The sequence below is a fragment of the Echiichthys vipera genome, assembly GCF_963691815.1.
Source record: "Echiichthys vipera genome assembly, chromosome: 8".
NCBI classification, from domain to species: domain Eukaryota; kingdom Metazoa; phylum Chordata; class Actinopteri; order Perciformes; family Trachinidae; genus Echiichthys; species Echiichthys vipera.
In genome coordinates, this window is record NC_139833.1 from 1,271,242 (window position 1) to 1,297,417 (window position 26,176).

General features: G+C 48.9%; 1 protein-coding gene across 3 annotated transcripts in view; it reads right to left on the reverse strand.

Annotated features, from left to right (window-relative positions):
- The window catches only part of dennd4b (DENN/MADD domain containing 4B), a 42,460-nt gene extending 20,286 nt beyond the window's left edge, over positions 1-22,174 (reverse strand). The window contains exons 1-13 of one of the 3 annotated variants that reach the window (XM_083918101.1): positions 22,074-22,156; positions 15,223-15,388; positions 7,579-7,924; positions 5,346-5,601; positions 5,009-5,078; positions 3,761-3,930; positions 3,386-3,627; positions 2,583-2,649; positions 2,353-2,411; positions 1,920-2,064; positions 1,478-1,653; positions 1,126-1,226; positions 540-755 (exon numbers count right to left, since the gene is read on the reverse strand). In XM_083918101.1, coding sequence (XP_083774227.1) covers positions 540-755; positions 1,126-1,226; positions 1,478-1,653; positions 1,920-2,064; positions 2,353-2,411; positions 2,583-2,649; positions 3,386-3,627; positions 3,761-3,930; positions 5,009-5,078; positions 5,346-5,601; positions 7,579-7,919 — 1,843 coding nt within the window. In that variant the 5' untranslated portion in view covers positions 7,920-7,924; positions 15,223-15,388; positions 22,074-22,156. Of the gene's footprint in view, positions 1-539; positions 756-1,125; positions 1,227-1,477; positions 1,654-1,919; positions 2,065-2,352; positions 2,412-2,582; positions 2,650-3,385; positions 3,628-3,760; positions 3,931-5,008; positions 5,079-5,345; positions 5,602-7,578; positions 7,925-10,152; positions 10,265-15,222; positions 15,389-22,073 lie in introns of those variants that run through there. The other 2 variants (XM_083918100.1, XM_083918099.1) reach the window with 2 other exon arrangements.
- Between the last annotated feature and the right edge of the window lie 4,002 nt (positions 22,175-26,176).

Sequence of the window (26,176 nt, forward strand, 5' to 3'; positions counted from 1 at the left end):
TTTCTTCATCTGTTTGTGGTGTTTTCATCTGTTTTTAGTCGTTTCTTCATCTGTTTGTGGTGTTTGCATCTGTTTTTAGTCGTTTCTTCATCTGTTTGTGGTGTTTGCATCTGTTTTTAGTAGTTTCTTCATCTGTTTGTGGTGTTTTCATGTTTTTAGTCATTTCTTCATCTGTTTGTGGTGTTTTCATCTGTTTTTAGTCGTTTCTTCATCTGTTTTTAGTCATTTTGCGCTTCCTTTTGGTAATTTTGTGTTTTTTCTTATAGATTTTTTTTAATATGGGCCCCTGGACCTGTGACCTGCAGTATCTGTGAATGCAAACCAGATTTCCTTTGGGATTCAGCTGACTGAAATTAAAATAAAGTGTTCAAAAACAGTAGTACAGAGACCAGGAACTGCTGACCAATCAGAGCAGACAGGCGCTGCAACAGAGCGCCTCAGACAGAGGGTGACTACAGGAGCAGCAGCTGTGAGCAGGAGGAGGAAAACAAAGTGTTTCTAACATTAAAGCATGAAAGCATGCCGTGGTGGGCGCTCACCCTGCAGGTTGAACAGGGAGCTGCAGTCGGTGGTGGTGTCTGACGGCGCCTGTGTGATGGGCAGCAGGAAGGTTCGGTACCCTCGCAGCAGGCAGCTCATGAAGCGCAGGAACGCCTCCTGGATCTCCAGCTCCAGCTGCTTCTGACTCCGGTAGATCTGATCGTAGTCGGTCAACAGGAACTCCAGCGTCGCCTCCTCCTGACCGGGAGTGCAAACTGCAGACAGCATGTGACGTTAACCATCGAATCGTGTGCAAACACACAGAGAGACGAACGATGACTCGTATGTTTAATGTTTAAAAACGCAAGAAAGCAAGCGAGTAAAACAGGAAATGATGGGTTTTGTTTTTACCTTATTAACAGAACCTGTGCGTCACCATAGGCGCCTATTCATCCTCTGCACCCAAAGAGCCCACGGTGTACCGCAGGGCTCTATTTTAGGCCCAATTTCATTTTCTATTCATATGCTTCCGCTCTTTATTCAGTGTTACAATATTTTTCTAAGATCTTTTTTCGCTCTCTGGCGCTTTTGACGGCGTTGCTTTATTTTGAAAAGCTGTGATTGGCGGTTGCAGGCGTCACTCACTCTTCTCCAGGGTCTTGTGGAGGGCGGTGAGGGTGTTGAACAGAGTCTTGCCCGGTTTCCTTGGTAACGATCGCCACGACAACGGCTTCTTTTCGTCGGACCTGCGACGAGGCGAGAGGAAAAACACGACGTTACATTTTTTATTTCATTAATTCAGTTTAGCTTCAATAAAAACATTTAAACCTGAACTAGATTTTTTTCTCTGTTCGGATTTAATAAAATAAATAATTTAATCTGATATAGATGCAACAATTTAGCAGCTAATCATCTGTTTTTAGTCGTTTCTTCATCTGTTTGTGGTGTTTTACGTCTGTTTTTAGTTCTACACAGAGTGATTTGATCGTGGACTCACTGGAAGATGGTGTTGGTGTCCAGGTCGACACACACCACGTCGGTGGGGGGGTCGTACAGGTCGAAGTAGCTGGAGTGGACGCCCACGATGAAGGGCATCGGCGCCAGCAGCACGTCGGCCATCTGCAGCGGACACAGCGGGATGTAGGGGCAGAGCCAGCGCAGCGGGAAGCTCATCTGCACACAGACATGTGGTTATTACAGCTGTCACTCACAGAGCCGCGCTCGTGTGTGTGTGTGTGTGTGTGTGTGTGTGTGTGCGTGTGTGTGCGTGTGTGCGTGTGTGTGTGTGTGCGTGTGTGTGTGTGTGTGTGTGCGTGTGTGTGTGTGTGTGTGTGCGGTTGTGTGTGTTTGAGAGTGTGTGTGTGTGTGTGTATGTGCGTGTATGTGCATGTGTGTGTGTGTGTGCGTGTGTGTGTGTGTGTGTGTGCGTGTGTGCTTACAGAGACGAGCGCCTCGCTGACGGAGGTGAGCACGTCGGGGCGGAGCGAGTGCAGCAGCAGCTTGTGCTCCGTGAGCACGGCGAGCAGCAGCGTGCAGGCGTTCTCCGGGCCCAGGTTCTGCAGCAGCTTCAGGAAACTCGCTCCGCTGACGAGTCAGAGCGAGACACAAGGATTTAAGTCAATTTCATTTATAATAAAACAGTTTTTATTGTGACAAATCATGACTAAAGTCTTCTCAGGACAAATGAATGTCGTACTGGTTATTAGGTATAAATATTAAAAATAAAAACAGGACAAATTATTATTTCATTTTTAATTATTATTAAATAAGAACAAATAATTATAGGAAAACGTCTGGTTGTTGTGGAGGTTTAAAGGCTTTTATTGTGGTAAGCTGAGCTTTTATTGTGGTAAAAGCAGGAAGTGAACTGACCTGAGAGGCAGTGGAGACGAGACGGGCTGACACAGCAGCAGGTTATCGTACGGAGAGAGCTGCAACACAAACATTCATATTTATTATATTATTTAATAAAGAAGATACATATTAATAATGTTATAAAATTATTTAATAAAAAAGATAAATATTAATATAGTATATTATAATAGAATAATATGATACAGAGGAAAAGATAAACATTAATTATAGCATGTGTGCGTCTGTACCTGGACCAGGATCCGAGGCCTCTGGGGCGAAGGGAACGGGACGTTGTGCATGAAGCTGGAGACGTGTCTGCAGAGAGAAACGACAAGGGTCAGGGTGAGGAGGAGGAGGAGGAGGAGGAGGAAGAGGAGGAGGAGGAGGAGGAGGAGGAGAGGAGGAAGAGGAGGAGGAGGAGGAGGAGGAGGAGGAGGAGGAGAGGAGGAGGAGGAGGAGGAGGAGGAGGAGGAAGAGGAGGAGGAGGAGGAGGAGGAGGAGAGGAGGAAGAGGAGGAAGAGGAGGAGAGGAGGAGGAGGAGGAGGAGGAGGAAGAGGAGGAAGAGGAGGAGGAGGAGGAGGAGGAGGAGAGGGAGAGGAGGAGAGGAGGAGGAGGAGGAGGAGGAGGAGGAGGAAGAAGAGGAGGAGGAAGAAGAGGAGGAGGAGGAGGAGGAAGAAGAGGAGGAGGAGGAGGAGGAGGATGAGGAAGAAGAGGAGGAGGAGGAGGGAGAGGAGGAGGAAGAGGAGGAGGAGGAGGAGGAGGAGGAGGAGGAGGAGGAAGAGGAGGAGGAGAGGAGGAGGAAGAGGAGGAGGAGGAGGAGGAGGAGGAGGGTCAGGGTGAAGAGGAGGAAGAAGAGGAGGAGGAGGAGGAGCAGGAGGAGAATGAGGAAGAAGAGGAGGAGGAGTAAGAGGAGGAGGAGGAGGAGGAGGAAGAGGAGGGTGAGGAGGAGGAGGAGGAGGAGGAGGAGGAGGAGGAGAAGGAAGAGGAGGAGGAAGAGGAGGAGGAGGAGGAGCAGAAGAAGAGAGGCGGCGTGTGGGACGGCAGCACTGACTTCTCCAGCGGCAGGACGTGCGGCCCGGAGACGGAGTATCTGTAGACGAAGGTGAGGAACTTCTGGAAGACGGTGAAGAAGGGCCAGTGGGAGAGCACGCAGATGCTCTTCTTCACCTGCAGGCTGCGGCTGGTGATGGGCCGCCGGTCCACCACGCTGAGCAGCCCCAGCCGCACGCTCTGCCGCTCCGACAGCAGCTCCCGGGGGAACGACTCGTAGAACTGGATGGCTGCTCCGTAGACCTGCGGCCAGGGTTTCCACGGCAACGGGGAAGGAAGCAGAGAGATTTAATGGGTCAAACGACGCCTTTATTGTGAAAATACGACGCCTTTATTGTGAAAATCCTAGGATGTTCAGGCTGCTGCTGTGTCTGACCTTGTCCCCGGAGGCGGACGTGAGCACGAAGGTGGAGAAGACGGGCAGCTGGTACTTGGTGTGGAGCGGCCAGCTCTCCACGGTGACGCCCATGGGCAGGCAGAACACGGGCACCGACTCGGGCAGAGGGAACGCCTCCAGGTCCTCCTCCGGGTACCGGCTGATCAGACCTGGGTCACACGCAGACGGAGTTGGTTTCAGGGTGGAAGTGTTAAAAACCCTTAAACTTGAACCTGCTTCAAAGCGTAAAATCATCCTCCAGGGTCGTTTTCTGAACTTTAACCATCAAATAAAACATGGAGACAGTTTTTTTTTTGTGTATAAACGATTAATGTAGAAATCCAGGAGAGATGCTAACAGCTAAATGTGGCTAACAGTGGTTAGCTCGGGGCAGCACAGTGAAGGCATTCAAAGGAGAGATGAGGGGAGGAAGAAGAGGAAGAAGAGGAGGAGGAAGAGGAGGAAGAGGAGGAGGAGGAGGAGGAGAAGGAAGAAGAAGAGGAGGAACAACAAGAGAAGGAGGAAGAAGAAGAGGAGGAGGAGGACAAGGAGAAAGAGAGGGAAGAGGAGGAGGAAAAAGAAGATGAGGAAGAAGAAGAGGAGGAGGAGGAAGAAGAGGAGAAGAGAGAGAGAGGAGGAAGAGGAAGAAGAGGAGGAGGAAGAGGAGGAAGAAGAGGAAGAAGAGGAGGAAGAAGAAGAGGAGGAGGAGGAAGAAGAAGAAGAAGAGGAGGAAGAAGGAAGAAATTCCTGCAGCTTTATCTATTTTCCAGACTTTTCCACATAAAAACCAAAGGAAGGAGCCCATTGTGTGTGTGTGTGTGTGTGTGTGTGTGTGTGTGTGTGTGTGTGTGTGTGTGTGTGTGTGTGTGTAGGGACTCTTCTCATGTGTGTGTGTGTGTGTGTGTGTGTGTGTGTGTGTGTGTGTGTGTGTGTGTGTGTAGGGACTCTTCTCATGCTGCTGCAGAGGTTTGCTGTTATTCTCAGCAGCATTAGTGGTTAAAAAAGACCTTTGAATGCCTTCACCGTGCTGCCCCGAGCTAACCACTGTTAGCCACGTCCGGCTGTTAGCATCTCTCCTGGATTTCTACGTTAACAGTCGTTACAGTCGTCGTCACAAACACTGAACTCTGACGGTTGTTTCAAACGGACTGAACCGTTCCAGAGTCTGTTTGTGTTTTTATCTGGGACTCTAACGTTCGGTCCGTGCGTCTGAACCCTGAGGACGGCGGCGCGGTGGCAGATACTCACTGGCTTTGTAGGACAGGGCGTTGGCTTTGGCCACAGCTCTCTTGTAGCACACGTAGAGAGCAGGACCCCACTGCGGACACACACACACGCACGCACGCACACACACACACACACACACACACACACACACACACACACACACACACACACACACACACACACACACACACACACACACACACACACACACACACACACACACACACACACACACACACACACACACACACACACACACACACACACAGAGTAAATCATTAAAGAGCATAAATAACATTTCTCTCAGGGCTGAATGGCGTGGTATCGAACCGACCGCCGCCCTCCGCGGGCTGCTCACCATGCCGGTGTTGAGGTTCTTGTCGACGCGGCAGAAGGTGTGCGGGGCGACCTCTCCTTTGCTGGGCAGCAGCAGGGCGATGTCAGTGACGCCCAGCGTGTGGAGGCCCTGGGAGTCCAGAGCGCGGCGGTACGTCAGGAACACCCGGTGGGCGGTCGGGGCGCCGCCGGAGCTCAGGCTGGCCGAGCGGCTGTAGGGCGTGGTCTCGATGACGTACCAGCCCTGCTTCAGCTGCTCCTTGCCCTCGTACAGAACCCTGCGGGGACAGAGCGGCGCCTCGCGGGTTAGACTGCTCAACACACGCTGTTTCTCACGGTGCTCTGACTGAAGCCACTGGGTGGAGCTCTCGGGTTAAAGATACGAGGCCGACGCACTGGGGACTCGTGTGTTTTCAACCCTTTGTTGAAACCGCGGACGCCGTTCGAGGTAAATGTCATCTTGTGCGTACGCTCGCTCACCGCTCAGGCGCGTCGTAGCTCGTGCAAACACCCGGGGCTGCAGCCCAGAAGTGAGAGTCCTTCTCAGACAGCAGAAGAACTGACCCCTGACCCTGTGACTCCCTGGACCCCTGACTCCCTGGACCCCTGACTTCCTGGACCCCTGACTTCCTGGACCCCTGACTTTCTGGACCCCTGACTTTCTGGACCCCTGACTCCCTGGACCCCTGACCTCCTGGACCCCTGACTTCCTGGACCCCTGACTTCCTGGACCCCTGACTCCCTGGACCCCTGACCTCCTGGACCCCTGACCCTGTGACTCCCTGGACCCCTGACTCCCTGGGCCCCTGACCTCCTGGACCCCTGACCCCTTGACTCCCTAGGCCCCTGACTCCCTGGGCCCCTGATTCCCTGACTCCCTGACTCCCTGGTCCCCTGACTCCCTGGGCCCCTGACTCTCTGGACCCCTGACCCCGTGACTCCCTGGACCCCTGACTCCCTGGACCCCTGACTCCCTGGTCCCCTGACTCCCTGGGCCCCTGACTCTCTGGACCCCTGACTCCCTGGGCCCCTGACTCCCTGGGCACCTGACTCCCTGGGCACCTGACTCCCTCACCCCCTGGACCCCTGACCTCCTGGGCACCTGACTCCCTTGGCACCTGAATCCCTGGGCCCCTGACTCCCTGGGCCCCTGACTCTCTGGACCCGATGAGCCACCCATTAAAGCGCGCACACACTGGAGGGAGACGCCACCGTCACCGGGGAAACACACAAGCAGCTCCTCAACGTGTTAAGAGGCGACGAGACGAGACGCTTTTCCATCTTTCTGTGTTTATTTTTGTGAATTAAAGAACTGACGTGCAAAACCTGAGTTAATGGTATCGTTGAAGCCTCGGCTGCTCATTGGCCTCAGATGATGAGACTTTAGCTCCATTTGTGCGTCTGGATTAAAAGGTTAAAACATTAAAAACGTTCAGACGTGACTGACTCTCGACGTGCTCCCCGTCCGTCAGCCACCAGATAGAGACAACAGTGTAATCTGAGTGTAATCTGAGAGGATCGGCCTCGTTATTCTCGCTGTAATCCACTAATTAAACATGTGAACGTGAGAGAGACAACAGAGGAGTCGGGGCGTTGCATCATCCTCTGCGTTATGTAACTTTTAATATGCGTCACATGAGCTGGAGCTCGTGTCTGTGGGAGAGTTTCTCTTCTTTTACCATTTTGAGTTTATTTCAGTCACAACGTCACGTTTAAATCCTAGAGAGTGGACGACAGAGTGTCAGCGTACCTCGTTATGATTCATACTGACTGAAGAAATGTCTAAATGATTACAAGGAGATGCTAAAGGACAACAATGACACACAAAATGACCAAAAAAGAGACAAAAAAAGGTTAAAGGAATGCAAAACCACAAAGAAAAGATGCAAAATGACTAAAAATATGTGCAAAAAGATGTAAAATGACTAAAAATAGATGCAAAACCACCACAAAAAGATGCAAAATGACTAAAAATAGATGCAAAACCACCACAAAAAGATGCAAAATGACTAAAAATAGATGCAAAACCAGCACAAAAAGATGCAAAATGACTAAAAATAGATGCAAAACCACCACAAAAAGATGCAAAATGACTAAAAATAGATGCAAAACCACCACAAAAAGATGCAAAATGACTAAAAATAGATGCAAAACCAGCACAAAAAGATGCAAAATGACTAAACTAAGATGGAGGAGTCAGAAAAGGAGGATTAGAAGAGAGCAACAGACAGAAGAACAGTAAACAAAAGTCTCACCCCAGGTCCAGTACGGGCGGTTTGTCCCGCCCCCGGCGGTAGCACAGGTACAGGTGAGGGTTGTTGATGAGGCCGGCGCTCAGCTCGGCCGAGTGCCCCCCCAGCGTCCGCTCGATGCAGGTGAAGCCCTCGGGCACTTCCTCCCCGAGTCCCCGGGCGATCACCGCCAGGTCCGTCACCGACTCCACCGCCCGACTCGACGGGGACGAGGACGGGGAGGAGGAGGAGGAGGAGGAGGGGCAGGTTTTGCCATCGTCGTCCAGGGGCCTCCAGGTCCCCCCAGGGTCCAGACCCGCCACTACAAAGTAGTCCACCAGCTGGGGACATTTCTCCTCTGTCATGCCGCCTGTGGGAGAGACGAGAGTCAGGGATTCAAACACGCGCTCTTTAAGGTTTCAGCGTGTTAAAAGTGTCAGGACAGAAAATAAAGACGCCACTTTGGGAAACTGGGATCACAAGTTCCTTCACTTCAACCCAAACAAACGTTCTCGTAACGACACAAACACCTTAAAGTGTAATTCCAGCGCAAAATCCTCCCAGGGCCTTTCTCAGCAAATGCCCCGACCCCCTGGGCCCCTGACCCCCTGAACCCCTGAGCCCCTGACGCCCTGGATCCCTGACTCCCTAAACCCGTGACTTCCTGGACCCCCGACTCCCTGGGCCCCTGACCTCGTGGGCCCATGGGCCCTTGACTCCTTGGACCCCTGACTCCCTGAACCCCTGGGCCCGATGAGCGACCCATGTCTGTGGATTTCTCAGTTGGCAGCGTCCTCGTTCTCGACCTCAGTGAAGGAAAAGAGGCGACGTGTCACCGTCAGCACATGACTCAGCGTCCTGGAGGTCAGACCAGTGAGTCAGAGCTCTGAACTACTTTATTATTTTACATTTGCATCTTTGCATCTTTGCATCTTTCCATGCTGAAAACCTTTAACTGAGGAGAGATGAGGACAGGTCACACTTGTGATTATGTATAAAATCAATGTGTGATTAAACAGAGCCGCGTGTGTGTGTGTGTGTGTGTGTGTGTGTGTGTGTGTGTGTGTGTGTGTGTGTGTGCGTGTGTGTGTGTGTGTACGTGTGTGGGGTATAAAAATAGGCCGTGCAGTGATGCTGGTGCTGAAAGGACTGTTATGTAACTGTGAATGTCCCTCGCCCTCTCTCTCCCTCCAGCCTCTGATCCTCTTTCCTCAGAGGCTGAAGAGAACGAGACGTGATGGTGTTCGTGAACTCATCACAGAAACAAAAAGAGCTCACGCCGTCTCGCTGCATTTACACATGAGATCTGAGGAACGCCGTCAGCCTTAATTAACAACCACGCAGCGGCGCCTGGCTCACAGAGGGCGCTCGGGCAGTAACAGCAACGACTGCAGTGAAATATTGATCTGATCTCTCATCTCTGCGTCTGCCAAGTTGAGCCGAGCCAAGCCGAGCTGAGGAAAGCCGCCCTCGTTCACCGGCCTCGAACGAGACTGAGGCGCTTTTAGGAGCGTCGGTTTGAAACCATGAGACCGAACGTCTCCCCTCATCGGCCTGGGAACGTTCTCATTCGTGCAGGTCGTCGTTCTCCCCAAAGAGAGTCAAAAGCAGCTGGACTTACTGGTCAGACGCGTACTTGAACTGATGATTTTTCATTATTTTTCATTTTCATTCCCTCTTATTTAACCAGAATATTCCCGTCGAGATTTAAAATCTCTTTTCCAAGAGAGTTCTGACCAAAGACAGCAGCATAAACCTGGGGTCCACTTCCCCGTCAGTGCCCACTCCAGGAGTAAAGCTGCGGTTCATTAAACCTGTTCAGCAGCGTGACGTGTTTCACAGACGTCCTCTCAGTGCTGACTTCTGTCTTCATCCACTAATCTCTACATCTATGGCACAGACACTGGATGCTAATGCTAATGCTAATGCGGTGCAGTGGCAGGATAAGGGCTGTGAGGGTCGGTGGTTTCCTGTCTGTGAGCGCTGGACTGTGTTTGACATCAGTTTAAATAAGAAAGGCTGCTCTTCACTCTTCAACACACCGACCTCCTGTGTCTCTACCCTCTAAAAAATCCTCTTCCTGTTACAAAATATTAAAAAATTACTCCTGTTCAAAGGAAAAAGTCTCAACACTGACTCCCACTCCCGTTTATCTAGCAGCGTGTGCTGTTAGCCTAGCTCCCAGGCGCTGGTGCTAATGTTGCTTAATCAGTAAACGTCACCCAGACAGCTGCATGCCCCTCCCCCCCAACGTCACATACATGATAACACCATGATTTCTCCCCGGTGGTAAACTTCAACCAGACAAACGTAAGCCCCTCCCCCTAACATCACATACATGCCCTTTTATGGTCAGAGGAAATGAGGCGGAGTCAAAGTCTGACAGATGGAGACTCCTGTAGACGAGGACGATTGGATCGAGGTGAGAGAACGGCCCTGACGGAGACGCTACGTCCGTTTTTATACCGTCTGTGTCGCAACGTATCCTTCGAGGCAAAGATGCGTCCACTGAGAGATGTTGTTTGATCGGATTGTTAATATAAATATCTGCGACATCATGGAAAGGACCCTACGGAGGAATAAAAGCTTGGTCTTTACCTTTCTCCTGATCCGCTCTGACTGTTATCATGTCGCACTAAAGTCTCAGCGGGAGGTGACGCGACTCTTCCACGCGGTCACGCAGCTGAACCTCCCTCTCACATTTCCTCCGCTGTCTTCAGGCTCATCCAGTTCCTTCGCTGCGTTCCTTTCAGACGCACGCCACCGTCACATTTTCCAAGTTTCCTTCACCTTGAAACAGACGCTGTTCTATTGTTTAAGTTTTTAACTCGCTGTTAAAAGTCACCCTTTGTCCTGTAGATGCTGGATTTAACGCGCGCTCAGCAGATTTGTCTTCCTGCGAGGGGACGGTCCACTTATCGCTGTCATCAGAGGGTGAAAGTGAGAGACAGAGATGTTAGCGAAGAGAGGAGGAAGTGGAACGAACAAGGGTGTCAAAGGTCGCCTGGCAAACAGGAAGAGGACTGGCAGCCTGCTTCCTGTTCATTGATGACTTCCTGGTGAAACAGCAGCACGTGACAAAACACTGCGGCGCCCCGAGGCGTTAAAAACACGCCGTGGTGTCTTCAGCAACACAAACGTACTTCAGTCTGGACATGTGAAGACTCTGGGGCAGATGTGTGTCTGGATTAGAGCCGCACAGTAAACATGTTCACTGAGATTAGCTAAAAAAGAAAAGGCAGAGGTTGGAACAGAAGTACAGAGAGTCGTTTCTATGCAGATGACGCTCCGCTCGTCTACTCGCCTCCGGTCAAACTGTCAGGTTTCAGAACGCTGCAGACGGGCGGGTTGTGTTTCGTCTCGTCACAAATCTTGGACTCGAGATTCAAATAAAGCGTTTTGCAAAGTCTGCAGGTGGGAATGTGGCACGGACGGGAGGTAGGGTCGAAAACACCGAACAGCCGCGGATTGATGTTCGCCGCAGTAACGACCTGTTCTGCAGCTGAGACCGTCCACACCATCACAATGACCGTCCACTCGGCCTCGACTCCTAAATGTGTGCGTCCACAGGAAACCAGGTGCAGCAACTCCAAACGCTGTAGTACCCATGCCAGGCCTGGAGGGGGCGCTGTAACTGCCACAGAAACACACCAACAACAGAGAAGAAGAGACGGGGAGACGCTGGGAGCCCCTTCACTCTGCAGTTAGTGTCCTCACTGAGCAGAGGGGGCTGCTGGGAGACCCTTCACTCTGCAGTTAGTGTCCTCACTGAGCAGAGGGTGCTGCTGGGAGCCCCTTCACTCTGCAGTTAGTGTCCTCACTGAGCAGAGGGTGCTGCTGGGAGCCCCTTCACTCTGCAGTTAGTGTCCTCACTGAGCAGAGGGTGCTGCTGGGAGCCTCTTCACTCTGCAGTTAGTGTCCTCACTGAGCAGAGGGTGCTGCTGGGAGCCCCTTCACTCTGCAGTTAGTGTCCTCACTGAGCAGAGGGTGCTGCTGGGAGCCCCTTCACTCTGCAGTTAGTGTCCTCACTGAGCAGAGGGTGCTGCTGGGAGCCCCTTCCCCGTCCCAAAGCACTCACAGGTTGTCATAGACATTGTGTGGCAGCCTCACTTCCCCGTTGGCTGCACGCTTGATGTGTTTCCGGCGTTTCGTACGACACAGTCATTGTGTTTCTTCCTCTAAAGACAAACATTTGACTTCATGTTCGTGAACAACAGTGTGTGTTTGTTTATTGTGCTCTCTAATTGTTCCCTTTCTTATATTATGGTTTGTTTCTTTGGTCTCATTGATCGATTGTTACGCGTTTACCTCGTTTATTTAACATCCACCTGCCAAAGGGGACTAGAGACGGCTCTAATCGTGCACAGTGACATGTAAACGTTTGTCCCTGTTCTACATGAATGAATCCACGTCCCCTCGGTGCATGAAGTGCCCTTGAGCGCTGGTTTCAAACTCAGCGGGTTATCAACTGTAAACACATCAGCGGCGATATCAGAGATCAGAGCGAGCGCTCAGGTTTTACCACAAAGCTCGTTTTTGACCCATGTGGTTCAGCCTTCTGCACACAGACACGTTTATATTCTCGTCTGGTTCTGAGGAAATCCGCTCAGAGCAGAACGGGTCGGGCTTCCTCATGCACTGAAGGCCACGCCCTCCCTCCACTTCCCTGTCCTGAGCGTCTTCATCTGGTCGACCGATGCTAGCTCTGTGAAACGGTGACTAACCACGGGTCGACCCCGAGCAGAGAGGGCCGAGTCACACAGCTGCTCCGTTTGCTGCAGAACCGTTTAAAACAGACGGACGCGTCTGAACTTCACCTGTTTTAAAGGAAGTGACTCGACACGGAGGGCGTCGCTGCTGAAGTGACACAAAAAAGACGCGTGGTTCAGCTGATTTCATCACAATCACTTCCCTTTTTAATGGAGCATGTGCAACAATGGAAACCACACACACACACGCGCACGCACACACGTACACACGTACACACGTACACACACACACACACACACACACACACACACACACACACACACACACACACACACACACACACACACACACACACACACACACACACACACACACACACACACACACACACACACACACACACACACACACACACACACACACACACACACACACACACACACACACACACACACACACACACACACACACACACACACACGCGCGCGCGCGGCATAGATACTCATGAGCATGTTGGAGACAGACTCGTGCACGAGCGCCGGTAAATCCTCCCAAAAATGGCGGCGTCCTTAGGGGAGCCGGCGCCACCAAGCAGCTTTCCGTAGGAATGAATGGGCGCCATGTTTTCCCGTTAGCCGTGCATTCGTCTGTCTGTCATACGTCACGGCGGCCGCAGGGTCGTAGTGAGAGAAGAGGAAGTGAGAGAGAGGAAGTCTTTCTCAACTGTTATCAAACGAAGCTGTTTTTAATCACATCTGCTGCTGAAACCTGCAGCACTCGTTTCCGTAAAACCACTTCTCTGTTTGTGAAAGCAGAAATAAATATTTCCACCTGCTGCGCTCCGTCCGCACAACCAAAGACCCGATCAGGTGTAAGCCCCGGATACTGCGGGAGATACAGGGTGAACACGGGCCGTGACTTAGACGTGGAAACAGGGCGCAGACGCAGCTGCAGCCGCGTTAAAGTGAAGCGTGGCAGCGTTCTGACCAGAAACCCGTCCGGTCAACAACAAACACAGAGACAACACCGGCGTTAGTCAAGAGGTTAACCGCAAAGACCCACCACTCTGAGCCCGCAGACGTATTACACCTAGATGTGATGAAGAGGACACTTTAACACACGTTTATGCTCCTAGAGGACACTTTAACACACGTTTATGCTCCTAGAGGACACTTTAACACACGTTTATGCTCCTAGAGGACACTTTAACGCACGTTATGGCTCCTAGAGGGCACTTTAGCACACGTTTATGCTCCTAGAGGACACTTTAGCACACGTTTATGCTCCTAGAGGACACTTTAACACACGTTATGGCTCCTAGAGGACACTTTAGCACACATTATGGCTCCTAGAGGACACTTGGACCCTGTGCACGTCACTGGCAGGGATGATGTAAGCAGAAACACAAGAAGTAAAAAGCTAAAGTTTGGCTACAAACCAACTCCACCAGCCAGTGTGTGTGTGTGTGTGTGTGTGTGTGTGTGTGTGTGTGTGTGTGTGTGTGTGTGTGTGTGTGTGTGTGTGTGTGTGTGTGTGTGTGTGTGAGCTGGTACGGCAGCAGCAGTGGCAGTTTGGACCACAACAGCCCTTTTGTCTCCTCACATCAGCATCTCACACACCAGGGCCTGACATCGTCTCTCGACACGTTCAATGGGCACTTTGTGAGTGACATCACCGTCACATGATCGATTCCCACTGCACATGAGAGTGGACACGTGCAAAACTGACGTAGCCTTTTCATCGAGGTCCGTTCTCTCAACTTGATCCAGTCGTCCTCGCCTACGGGAGTCTCCATCCTGTCAGACTTTGACTCCGCCTCATTTCCTCTGACCAAAAAAGGGCATGTATGTGACGTTGGGGGGAGGGGCGTACGTCCATCTTGGTGACGTTTACAGAATTAGCAACATTAGCACCACCTCCCCAGGAGGTAGGCTAACAAAACACGCTGCTAGATAAACGGGAGTGGGGGTCAATGTTGATATTATCTTCTGGGAACGGGAAAAGAACAGGAACAGGATTTTTTTAGAGGGTAGAGACACAGGAGGTCGGTCTGTAGCAGAGTGAAGAGCAGCGTTTCTTAAACACAGTCCCACGCTCACAGACTGTAAAACACAGACCCTCACGACCCCAATCCTCCGCTGCTCCACATTAGCATTAGCATCTAGTGGCTGTGTCATAGACAGCAGGCTGGATTCAAGTCCTGGTGCAAGTGCGGCTATTTGATTAGCATAACAGAGCTAACGCTAACACGGTGTGTTCCTAAACCATCTGTTGGTTTAGGACTGGTACGAGCCATGTACGAGCATGAGCGTGCGCACGTGTACGAGGCCTACGGCGGTTCTGAGGTCATTTCCTGTGCGCCTGTTGGGACGTAGAAAAAAGAAGGAGGGACCATGCGCGGACATTTCAAACAATGGCGGTGAAAGGTTCACGTTGGTGTGATGCGGAGGTGGAGTGTTTACTGCAGATTTGGTCGATGAAAAGATTCAAAAACAGTCGACAAGACGCACAAAAACTCAGAGGTCTACGGAAAGATCTGGAAACAAAGCCACGCATCGCCATGACGTCATCAATGCGTGTGACGTGTTACGGCGTGATGACGTATAGGCAGCAAGAAGCATTCTCCGAGGCCCAGGTAGTGTGAGTACAAACGGGCCTGGAGGGGGGGACAAGGACCCTAGAGCACGGGGCACGGGACGGAGGCACAGTGGGAGGGCGCCCTGAGTGTCTTTGTTTCTGTCCCGTTGACAAACACATGAAAATAAAAATAAACGCTGAAAAAAAAGCAGTAAAACCAGAAACTTCTCTTGTGAAAGTGAAAACTCACCACGAGCCTCAGAGAGAAGCAGCCTCGTGAAAACAAAACAAGACGCAGAAGCAGAGAAATAAGAGAAACAGCAGAGCAGGAAATCAAACGCACGCCGTGGCTTTCAGGTGAATAAGGAGCCGAGCTTCTACCTTTTTCACCGCGCAGCTGCTCCTGGAAACCGCAGGTGGAGAAACGAGGGACGACTCTTCATCACTTCATCACTTTAAAGAGCAAAGCTTCGTTCATGCATCAGCTGCTTCCTGTCAGAGACGACGTGTTTGACTCTTTCATGTCGTTCGGTGACGACTTTGACGACTGCAGGAAAACCACAGAGTTCAGTTTCACTTCAGAGAATCGAGCACGCGGGGAATTCCAGCAGCGACGCGTTCAAACCGGCATTCACGGAGCAGGGATCACTGAGGAGCACCCACTGTTGTATGCAACGTTCTCTGAACCTGTGAAGTTTTGGTGTTTTATGTTTATTATTGTTTATTATTGTTTATTTTTGGTGTTTCCTGTTTATTATCTGTGTTTTGTTTCTTCACGGCGCCTGAAATCCTAAAGGTAGGCGGTCGGTGAGGGACCAGCATGCACCTGGGAGGTTAAATTGTTTCTTTTACCGTTAATAAACCGTGTTTTTGTTGAAACTGGACGTTTGTTTGGACGTTTGTTTGGTGCAACAGCGGCGCTTTAATATGATTTAAAGTTAGATTTGAAACTTGTCTAAGTTTTGACACAAAGCTGCTGCAGAGGCGTGATCTGACGTCAGCGTTTGGAGACTTGAGGAGAAATCTACAGACAAAGAGAAGACAGAGAAACTCTGAAATAAGAACGAGAAGTGGAACAAAACTGAGACATGATGCCGGGGTCGTCTCCTGTCTCACTGTGCAGATCTGTTCACCAGCCTCCTGCACGCGTGCGTGTGTGTGTGTGTGTGTGTGTGTGTGTGTGTGTGTGTGTGTGTGTGTGTGTGTGTGTGTGTGTGTGTGTGTGTGTGTGTGTGTGTGTGTGTGTGTGTGTGTGTGTGTGTGTGTGTGTGTGTGTGTGTGTGTGTTTACTCCTCTGCTTGTTGATCTACGTCGTCACATGTGAGTTTGTTTTGGGAAGCTGCTGCGTGTCCTCTCAGTCGCCCGATGCCGACGCTCTCGTGTACGGACTAAATATAGACGCAGATATTTCCGTCTCCTCCAGGAGTCTGCGGTCGCTCCGCTCCTCCGCGCTCTGCGTCCGTGCGTCTGTCTGTGCGTAAGAACCCGAGGGCTCGCTGCAGAGGCGCTGAAGTGCTGTTGTTAGAAAACATTTGGTTTCCAGGAGAAACAACACACGAGCCTCAGTGAGTTCACTTCAGAGAGGAGGCTTTAAATAACCTGGACCTGATGAAAGTCCTGCAGACACCTGAGGAGAGTTCAGTCCCGCCCCGTGCTTTAGGGTCCTTGTCCCCCCCTCCAGGCCCGTTTGTACTCACACTACCTGGGCCTCGGAGAATGCTTCTTGCTGCCTATACGTCATCACGCCGTAACACGTCACACGCATTGATGACGTCATGGCGATGCGTGGCTTTGTTTCCAGATCTTTCCGTAGACCTCGGAGTTTTTGTGCGTCTTGTCGACTGTTTTTGAATCTTTCCATCGACCAAATCTGCAGTAAACACTCCACCTCCGCATCACACCAACGTGAACCTTTCACCGCCATTGTTTGAAATGTCCGCGCATGGTCCCTCCTTCTTTTTTCTACGTCCCAACAGGCGCACAGGAAATGACCTCAGACAACACATGTCTTATAATTAAGCCCCGCCCACAAGGACTTCCTGTTTGCTCCAATCAGGAAGCTCGGTCAGCGTCAGTTCTCTGAGTGTCCACTAGGGGCAGGTTTCATAACAGAGCAGTGTCTCATTGAGCCCCATGTTAAACAGGTCGTTTACACAGCATCATTAAACCTGTTTAAGGACAAAAGAACATTCTAGTCTGTGTGTTTAGATCAGGTCTCCATGACAACACTGAGGGGGAGGGGCTAGTTTTTATTTTATTGGAGGTTAAAGTTTATGAATAATTAGGGGCGTGGCCTCTTGAGTGACAGCTAGCCTCTGGCCCTCACTTCTCCTCGGAGGTAAACGTCAGCCAGATGGACGTACGCCCCTCCCCCCAACGTCACATACATGCACATAAACATCAGCCAGAAACTGCACACTGTCAAAAGGTGCTGAAGATACCGGGCTGGATAAACGCTTTATTGGACACACGACGTCATTATCAAAGAAACACCAGAGACTTCCTGTTTCCTTCATAATGAGGAGAAACATACGGACGTGAGGACTTGAGCCGGAGCAGGAACACGCGTCCGGAGGGAGACGTTTTAAATGATTCACATGTTTTTTATGGAGCCGGAGAGTTTTCAGCGCGTCCGTGCGTAACTGTGTCTGCACGCGCACCGCAGCGTTTCTGTGCTTTGTGTCTTTGTGTCTTTGTGTCTTTGGATCGATATGTTTTGTGTGTTTTTGTCAAATTTGGTGGAACTGCGTCGGCCTAATTTCAGTTCTTTAATTAATCATTCAGGTTAAATTACTTCCTGAACCTTTGAGCTTTGGTTGCACAGATTTCAGGGTTTCTATTTACAAATCAACGACGTATTTCTGCAACACGGACGTGATTCATTCATTCATTCATCTTCAACCACTTGTCCAGCGGGGGGGCTGGAGCCGATCCCAGCTGACATCGGGCGTGAGGCGGGGTCCACCCTGGACAGGACGCCAGTCTATCACAGGACACATAGAGACGAACAGAGACAGACAACCATTCACACCTACGGGTGATTTAGAGTCATCAATGAACCCAACACCTGCACGTCTTTGGACTGTGGGAGGAAACCGGAGAACCCGGAGAAAACCCACGCAGACACGGGGACAACATGCAAACTCCACACAGAAGGGCCCCAGCCGGGATTCAAACCAGGAACCCCCTTGCTGTGAGGCGTCAGTGCTAACCACTAGTACACTGTGTCGCCAACATGGACGTGCTGTGGGACGTGAATGTGATGCTGAGCAGAAAGAAAACACTGAAATATTCTGTCACAGATGGTGAGTGAGGACGGAGGACGGCTGCACGCCAACATGACCGAGGGCGACACACACACACACACACACACACACACACACACACACACACACACACACACACACACACACACACACACACACACACACACACACACACACACACACACACACACACACACACACACACACACACACACACACACACACACACACACACACACACACACACACACACACACACACACACACACACACACACACACACACACACACACAGTCTCACTCTGCAGATGATCTCATCACAGCGAAGCGTCAACACCAGAGTGCGTTTGTGCGTTTGTGCTTTAACTGAGATTATTTTGCGTGCACGCCCTTCAGTGAACGCTCGTGCACGCCCTTCAGTGAACGCTCGTGCACGCCCTTCAGTGAACGCTCGTGCACGCCCTTCAGTGAACGCTCGTGACGTTCAACAGGAGAAATGTTTAAAGGGCGTAAAGCTCCTCAGAGAGAGTTTGGATATCCAGAATGTTACGCAACCTAACTGAGAACCAGAGTCAGTGAACGCAGCACAGGAGGAATGAAGAGTGGCCTGCTCCCAGTGCATGCTGGGACATGCTGCAGCCCCCCCCCCCCCCCCCCCCCGCCCCTGCCCCTGAACAGGCTCGTCTGGAATCAGAGGGGGATGGATGCTGAGACAACGCTACGACTTTAGTCTGAAACGCTACGACTTTAGTCTGAAACGCTACGACTTTAGTCTGAAAACGCTACGACTTTAGTCTGAAACACGACTTTAGTCTGAAACGCTACGACTTTAGTCTGAAACGCTACGACTTTAGTCTGAAACGCTACGACTTTAGTCTGAAACGCTACGACTTTAGACTGAAACGCTACGACTTTAGACTGAAACGCTACGACTTTAGTCTGAAACGCTACGACTTTAGTCTGAAACACTACGACTTTAGTCTGAAACGCTACGACTTTAGTCTGAAACGCTACGACTTTAGTCTGAAACGCTACGACTTTAGTCTGAAACGCTACGACTTTAGTCTGAAACGCTACGACTTTAGTCTGAAACGCTACGACTTTAGTCTGAAACGCTACGACTTTAGTCTGAAACGCTACAACTTTAGTCTGAAACGCTACGACTTTAGTCTGAAACGCTACGACTTTAGTCTGAAACTCTACGACTTTAGTCTGAAACACTACGACTTTAGTCTGAAACGCTACGACTTTAGTCTGAAACACTACGACTTTAGTCTGAAACACTACGACTTTAGTCTGAAACACTACGACTTTAGACTGAAACGCTACGACTTTAGTCTGAACGCTACGACTTTAGTCTGAAACGCTACGACTTTAGCCTGAAACGCTACGACTTTAGTCTGAAACGCTACGACTTTAGTCTGAAACGCTACGACTTTAGTCTGAAACGCTACGACTTTAGTCTGAAACTGTACGACTTTAGTCTGAAACACTACGACTTTAGTCTGAAACACTACGATTTTAGTCTGAAACTCTACGACTTTAGTCTGAAACACTACGACTTTAGTCTGAAACTACGACTTTAGTCTGAAACGCTACGACTTTAGTCTGAAACGCTACGACTTTAGTCTGAAACGCTACGACTTTAGTCTGAAACACTACGACCTTAGTCTGAAACACTACGACTTTAGTCTGAAACTCTACGACTTTAGTCTGAAACACTACGACTTTAGTCTGAAACGCTACGACTTTAGTCTGAAACGCTACGACTTTAGTCTGAAACGCTACGACTTTAGTCTGAAACGCTACGACTTTAGTCTGAAATACTACGACTTTAGTCTGAAACTACGACTTTAGTCTGAAACGCTACGACTTTAGTCTGAAACGCTACGACTTTAGTCTGAAACGCTACGACTTTAGTCTGAAACGCTACGACTTTAGTCTGAAACTCTACGACTTTAGTCTGAAACTCTACGACTTTAGTCTGAAAGTCTACGACTTTAGTCTGAAACGCTACGACTTTAGTCTGAAACGCTACGACTTTAGTCTGAAACTCTACGACTTTAGTCTGAAACGCTTCGACTTTAGTCTGAAACGCTACGACTTTAGTCTGAAACACTACGACTTTAGTCTGAAACTCTACGACTTTAGTCTGAAACTTCGACTTTAGTCTGAAACGCTACGACTTTAGTCTGAAACACTACGACTTTAGTCTGAAACACTACGACTTTAGTCTGAAACACTACGACTTTAGTCTGAAACGCTACGACTTTAGTCTGAAACGCTACGACTTTAGTCTGAAACGCTACGACTTTAGTCTGAAACGCTACGACTTTAGTCTGAAACACTACGACTTTAGTCTGAAACGCTACGACTTTAGTCTGAAACACGACTTTAGTCTGAAACGCTACGACTTTAGTCTGAAACGCTACGACTTTAGCCTGAAACGCTACGGCTTTAGTCTGAAACGCTACGACTTTAGTCTGAAACACGACTTTAGTCTGAAACGCTACGACTTTAGTCTGAAACGCTACGACTTTAGTCCGAAACGCTACGACTTTAGTCTGAAACACGACTTTAGTCTGAAACGCTACGGCTTTAGTCTGAAACGCTACGACTTTAGTCTGAAACACGACTTTAGTCTGAAACACTACGACTTTAGTCTGAAACGCTACGACTTTAGTCTGAAACGCTACGACTTTAGTCTGAAACACGACTTTAGTCTGAAACGCTACGACTTTAGTCTGAAACTCTACGACTTTAGTCTGAAACTACGACTTTAGTCTGAAACGCTGCGACTTTAGTCTGAAACTCTACGACTTTAGTCTGAAACGCTACGACTTTAGTCTGAAACGCTACGACTTTAGTCTGAAACGCTACGACTTTAGACTGAAACACTACGACTTTAGTCTGAAACACTACGACTTTAGTCTGAAACTACGACTTTAGTCTGAAACGCTACGACTTTAGTCTGAAACGCTACGACTTTAGTCTGAAACGCTACGACTTTAGTCTGAAACGCTACGACTTTAGTCTGAAACACTACGACTTTAGTCTGAAACACTACGACTTTAGTCTGAAACACTACGACTTTAGTCTGAAACGCTACGACTTTAGTCTGAAACACTACGACTTTAGTCTGAAACATGACGTCATTAACACGCAACGAGAGAGGGGGAGAGAGAGAGAGAGAGAGAGAGAGAGAGGGAGAGGGAGAGGGAGAGAGACACAGAGAGAGAGAGAGAGAGAGAGAGAGAGAGAGAGAGAGAGAGAGAGACAGAGAGAGAGAGAGAGAGAGAGAGAGAGAGAGAGAGAGAGAGAGAGAGAGACAGAGAGAGAGAGAGAGAGACAGAGAGAGAGAGAGAGAGAGAGAGAGAGACAGAGAGAGACAGAGAGAGAGAGAGAGAGAGAGAGAGAGACAGAGAGAGAGAGAGAGAGAGAGAGAGAGAGAGGCCCGAGCAGCTGGAGCTTTAAACCTCCACACGCATGGTCTCTGGTTCCATTATCGGACAGGCCTGTGCATGATATTTTTCAAAAACGATAATTTCCAAAAACTCGTTTCTGATTTTGGATTGAACCGGAAACGAGCCCGTGAGTTAAAACGGTGCGCGCGGGGACCGAGTCACTGAGCTCTGCGTCAGTTCAACCGTGTGACGGTCGGCTGCAGCTGCAACGCAATCTAACCCCCGCGTAGTTCCATTATCGGACACGCTTTATGCTTATTGTTTTTACATAAACGCATCAAAAACAACCAAACGTGCATCAAACGCGTTAAAACATGATTTAAAATATGATTATTTTTGTTTATTTACGTGAAGAGAATGAAGAGGCGTGTCCGATAATGGGCGCACCGAGGTCCCCGTTAAACGACAGAACCCCCGGTTGTTCGGTCGTGGACGGGAACAGTCACCGGGGCCGGTGACGCGACATTAAAGCCCGGCCCGGGGGCCCGGGGGGCGGCCGTACCTGGTTGTCTCTGCCGGTTTGTCCCACACACCGCTGGAGGATCATGGTTCGGTCATTCCCTCACATGGACCTCCATGTTTCTGTCGTCTGCTCGGGGCCGCGGCGGCGTCAAGTCCCGACGACGAGCACCAGGCACGCTTCCGCCCACGACCTTCAAAATAAAAGCCTTTATAAATTAATTTATTTTTAAAAGGCTGTTGCAACCATTTCTTATATTGGTGCAAACCGCCACAAGGGGAGGGAAGTAACAGTGTATTTACTGATAAATACGACTTTTATTCTGAAAATACTGCTAATATACACTTAAAGCTGCATTCTCTCTAATGTCCAGCAGGAGGAGACTCCACTTAAAGCTGCATTCTCTCTAATGTCCAGCAGGAGGAGACTCCACTTAAAGCTGCATTCTCTCTAATGTCCAGCAGGAGGAGACTCCACTTAAAGCTGCATTCTCTCTAATGTCCAGCAGGGGGAGACTCCACTTAAAGCTGCATTCTCTCTAATGTCCAGCAGGAGGAGATTCCACTTAAAGCTGCATTCTCTCTAATGTCCAGCAGGAGGAGACTCCACTTAAAGCTGCATTCTCTCTAATGTCCAGCAGGAGGAGACTCCACTTAAAGCTGCATTCTCTCTAATGTCCAGCAGGAGGAGACTCCACTTAAAGCTGCATTCTCTCTAATGTCCAGCAGGAGGAGACTCCACTTAAAGCTGCATTCTCTCTAATGTCCAGCAGGAGGAGACTCCACTTAAAGCTGCATTCTCTCTAATGTCCAGCAGGAGGAGACTCCACTTAAAGCTGCATTCTCTCTAATGTCCAGCAGGAGGAGACTCCACTTAAAGCTGCATTCTCTCTAATGTCCAGCAGGAGGAGACTCCACTTAAGTGTCACTGATCATCTCTTCAGCAGCTTTACTGGTTTTATTAAGACTTTTATTTTGAAGCCAGAGTTTGTCCGTTTCCGGTGTCTCAGTTTCTGCAGCTGTCAGAAATAATAAATAATAAACAAATGATTTGTGTCTGTGGATGTTTACATAAACATAAACACTGTCCTTGATATTAACAACAACAACAACAACAACAGTAAAATCATGCAGAACGGAACTGAGTGGATTAAAAGTTGCATTTTTAATGATTAATTAACAACACTGGTAGATTTTCCTCTGCATCATAAACATGTATTATTAAATATAATATATATAAATATATAAATACATAAACAAACATGTAATATTAAATATAATATTATAAATATATAAAGAAAATTAAACAAACTGCAGCTTTTCCAGGTTTCGTTTCTTTATTTCCTGTAAAATAAAGTGAAAATCTGCTGCTTCAGAAAAACACGCAGCTTAAAATCATTTTCATATTCACGACTCACTCGAGTTCCCCTGGTGATTTATGACGAGTCATCAAAATATCAACAACAACAACAACAGTCAACTTACTGCTCCAACACAGAGCAAAAAACACAGAATATTAATAATATTAATATTAATATGAGAGCAATTAACGTCGAACATTAATAAAAAATGAAAATATGAAATATGGCCTTAAACTGATCCCTAGTCTGCAAACACACACACACACAACCTCGCTGGTCAACAGCTCCCCCTGCTGGCAGAATCTGGAACTGCACGTTACTCAACAGGTTCTCTCACACACACACACACACACACACACACACACACACACACACACACACACACACACACACACACACACACACACACACACACACACACACACACACACACACACACACACACACACACACACACACACACACACACACACACACACACACACACACACACACACACACACACACACACACACACACACACACACACACACACACACACACACACACACACACACACACACACACACACACACACACACACACACACACACTCTAACAGGACAGTAACGGGACGTGGTCCCGGGTGGAAGCGCGGTGTTTGTTGGACCCGTCCCGGCCCTGAACGTTCTTTATATTTATTATTTATAATATTATAAATAATTAATATAATATATATGATGTATTTATAATATTATAAATACATCATATATATTGTGTATTTATATTATTTACAGAACATTTTTACAGCTTCACACAAACTGAAGCTTTGATCTCGTTCTCTTTGAAGCCGACGCAGGTGGCAACTCTTCGGGGCGGCAGCGGCTCGGTCCATGGGTGAACCGGAGTGTCACCGGCTCGAGTCCCTGTGTGGACCATGAATGGAGCGTGGACTGGTGGCTGGAGAGGTGCCAGTTCACCTCCTGGGCACTGCCGAGATGCTGTTGAGCAAGGCACCAAACCCCCAACTGCTCGGGGTGCCGATCCATTGGCAGCTCTGACATCTCTCCATTAATGCATGTTTATAGGTCCTTTGTGTGTGTGTGTGTGTGTGTGTGTGTGTGTGTGTGTGCGTCTGTCTGTGTGTGTGTGTATATTTCAGGCCTGTGTGTGTGTGTGCGTCTGTCTGTGTGTGTGTGTGTGTGTGTCTGTTTGTGTGTATTTCAGGCCTGTGTGTGTGTGTGTATTTCAGGCCTGTGTGTGTGTGTGTGTGTTAATAAAGTTCTTCTTCTTCTTCTTTAAAGCAGGCGTCTCACACTGATCCAGAGCCGCTGTGGCTGCAGGTTTTCATCCCACACACCTGACTCTTCTTCTCCAGCCCCTGAGTCGCCTTCACACAGGTGTGTTTGATGGATCAGGTGTGTTCTTGTTCCTGATTGGTTGCGATGAAAACCAGGAAGCTCCGTCAGCGTCAGTTCTCTGAGTGTCCACTAGGGGCAGGTTTCATAACAGAGCAGTTTCTCATTGAGCCCCATGTTAAACAGGCCGTTTACACAGCATCATTAAACCTGTTTAAGGACAAAGGAACAGGAGGTTTTCATCTATTTTCAGTCATTTTGCATCTTTTTGTGGTGGAAGCTAACATTAGCCCAGTGAAACCTAAAGCTAACGTTAGCCCAGTGAAACCTAAAGCTAACGTTAGCCCAGTGAAACCTGAAGCTAACATTAGCCTAGTGAAACCTGAAGCTAACGTTAGCCCAGTGAAACCTGAAGCTGACGTTCGCTCAGTGAACCTGAAGCTAACGTTAGCATGTGGCTGATGTCAGCCCAGTGAAACCTAAAGCTAACGTTAGCCCAGTGAAACCTGAAGCTAACATTAGCCCAGTGAAACCTGAAGCTAACATTAGCCTAGTGAAACCTGAAGCTAACGTTAGCCCAGTGAAACCTGAAGCTGACGTTCGCTCAGTGAACCTGAAGCTAACGTTAGCATGTGGCTGATGTCAGCCCAGTGAAACCTAAAGCTAACGTTAGCCCAGTGAAACCTGAAGCTAACGTTAGCCCAGTGAAACCTGAAGCTAACGTTAGCCCAGTGAAACCTGAAGCTAACGTTAGCCTAGTGAAACCTGAAGCTAACGTTAGCCGAGTGAAACCTAAAGCTAACGTTAGCCCAGTGAAACCTGAAGCTAACGTTAGCCCAGTGAAACCTAAAGCTAACGTTAGCCCAGTGAAACCTGAAGCTAACGTTAGCCCAGTGAAACCTGAAGCTAACGTTAGCCCAGTGAAACCTAAAGCTAACGTTAGCCCAGTGAAACCTAAAGCTAACGTTAGCCCAGTGAAACCTGAAGCTAACGTTAGCCCAGTGAAACCTAAAGCTAACGTTAGCCCAGTGAAACCTGAAGCTAACGTTAGCTAGCTTAGGTTCCACTGCAGTTAATGGTTGAAGTCGCAGACGAACACGTTCATAAACGTTAATAAATGAATAAAAGTTACACAAAGAACCTTTAAAGTCAAATTAAATTAAATTTTGGACTCGATTCTTTTATTTTGCTTTAATTTCTTTTCCCAAAAACAGAGAAAAGTGGATTTGTCGTTGGTTAAATATCAGAAATACGACCTCTGAACTTTTGTTTATCAGACGCCATTTCAGTCGATGTTTAATAAATACATTAATAAAGTTTAATCACGTTTTTGTTTTAACACTTTTCCACTCTGCTGACGTCACAAAAGTTTAAAATATGCATAATTTTCCCCCCAAAAAAGAGATTTCTTCAGCATTTGATGTGTTATTTGCCCAACGACACTTCGA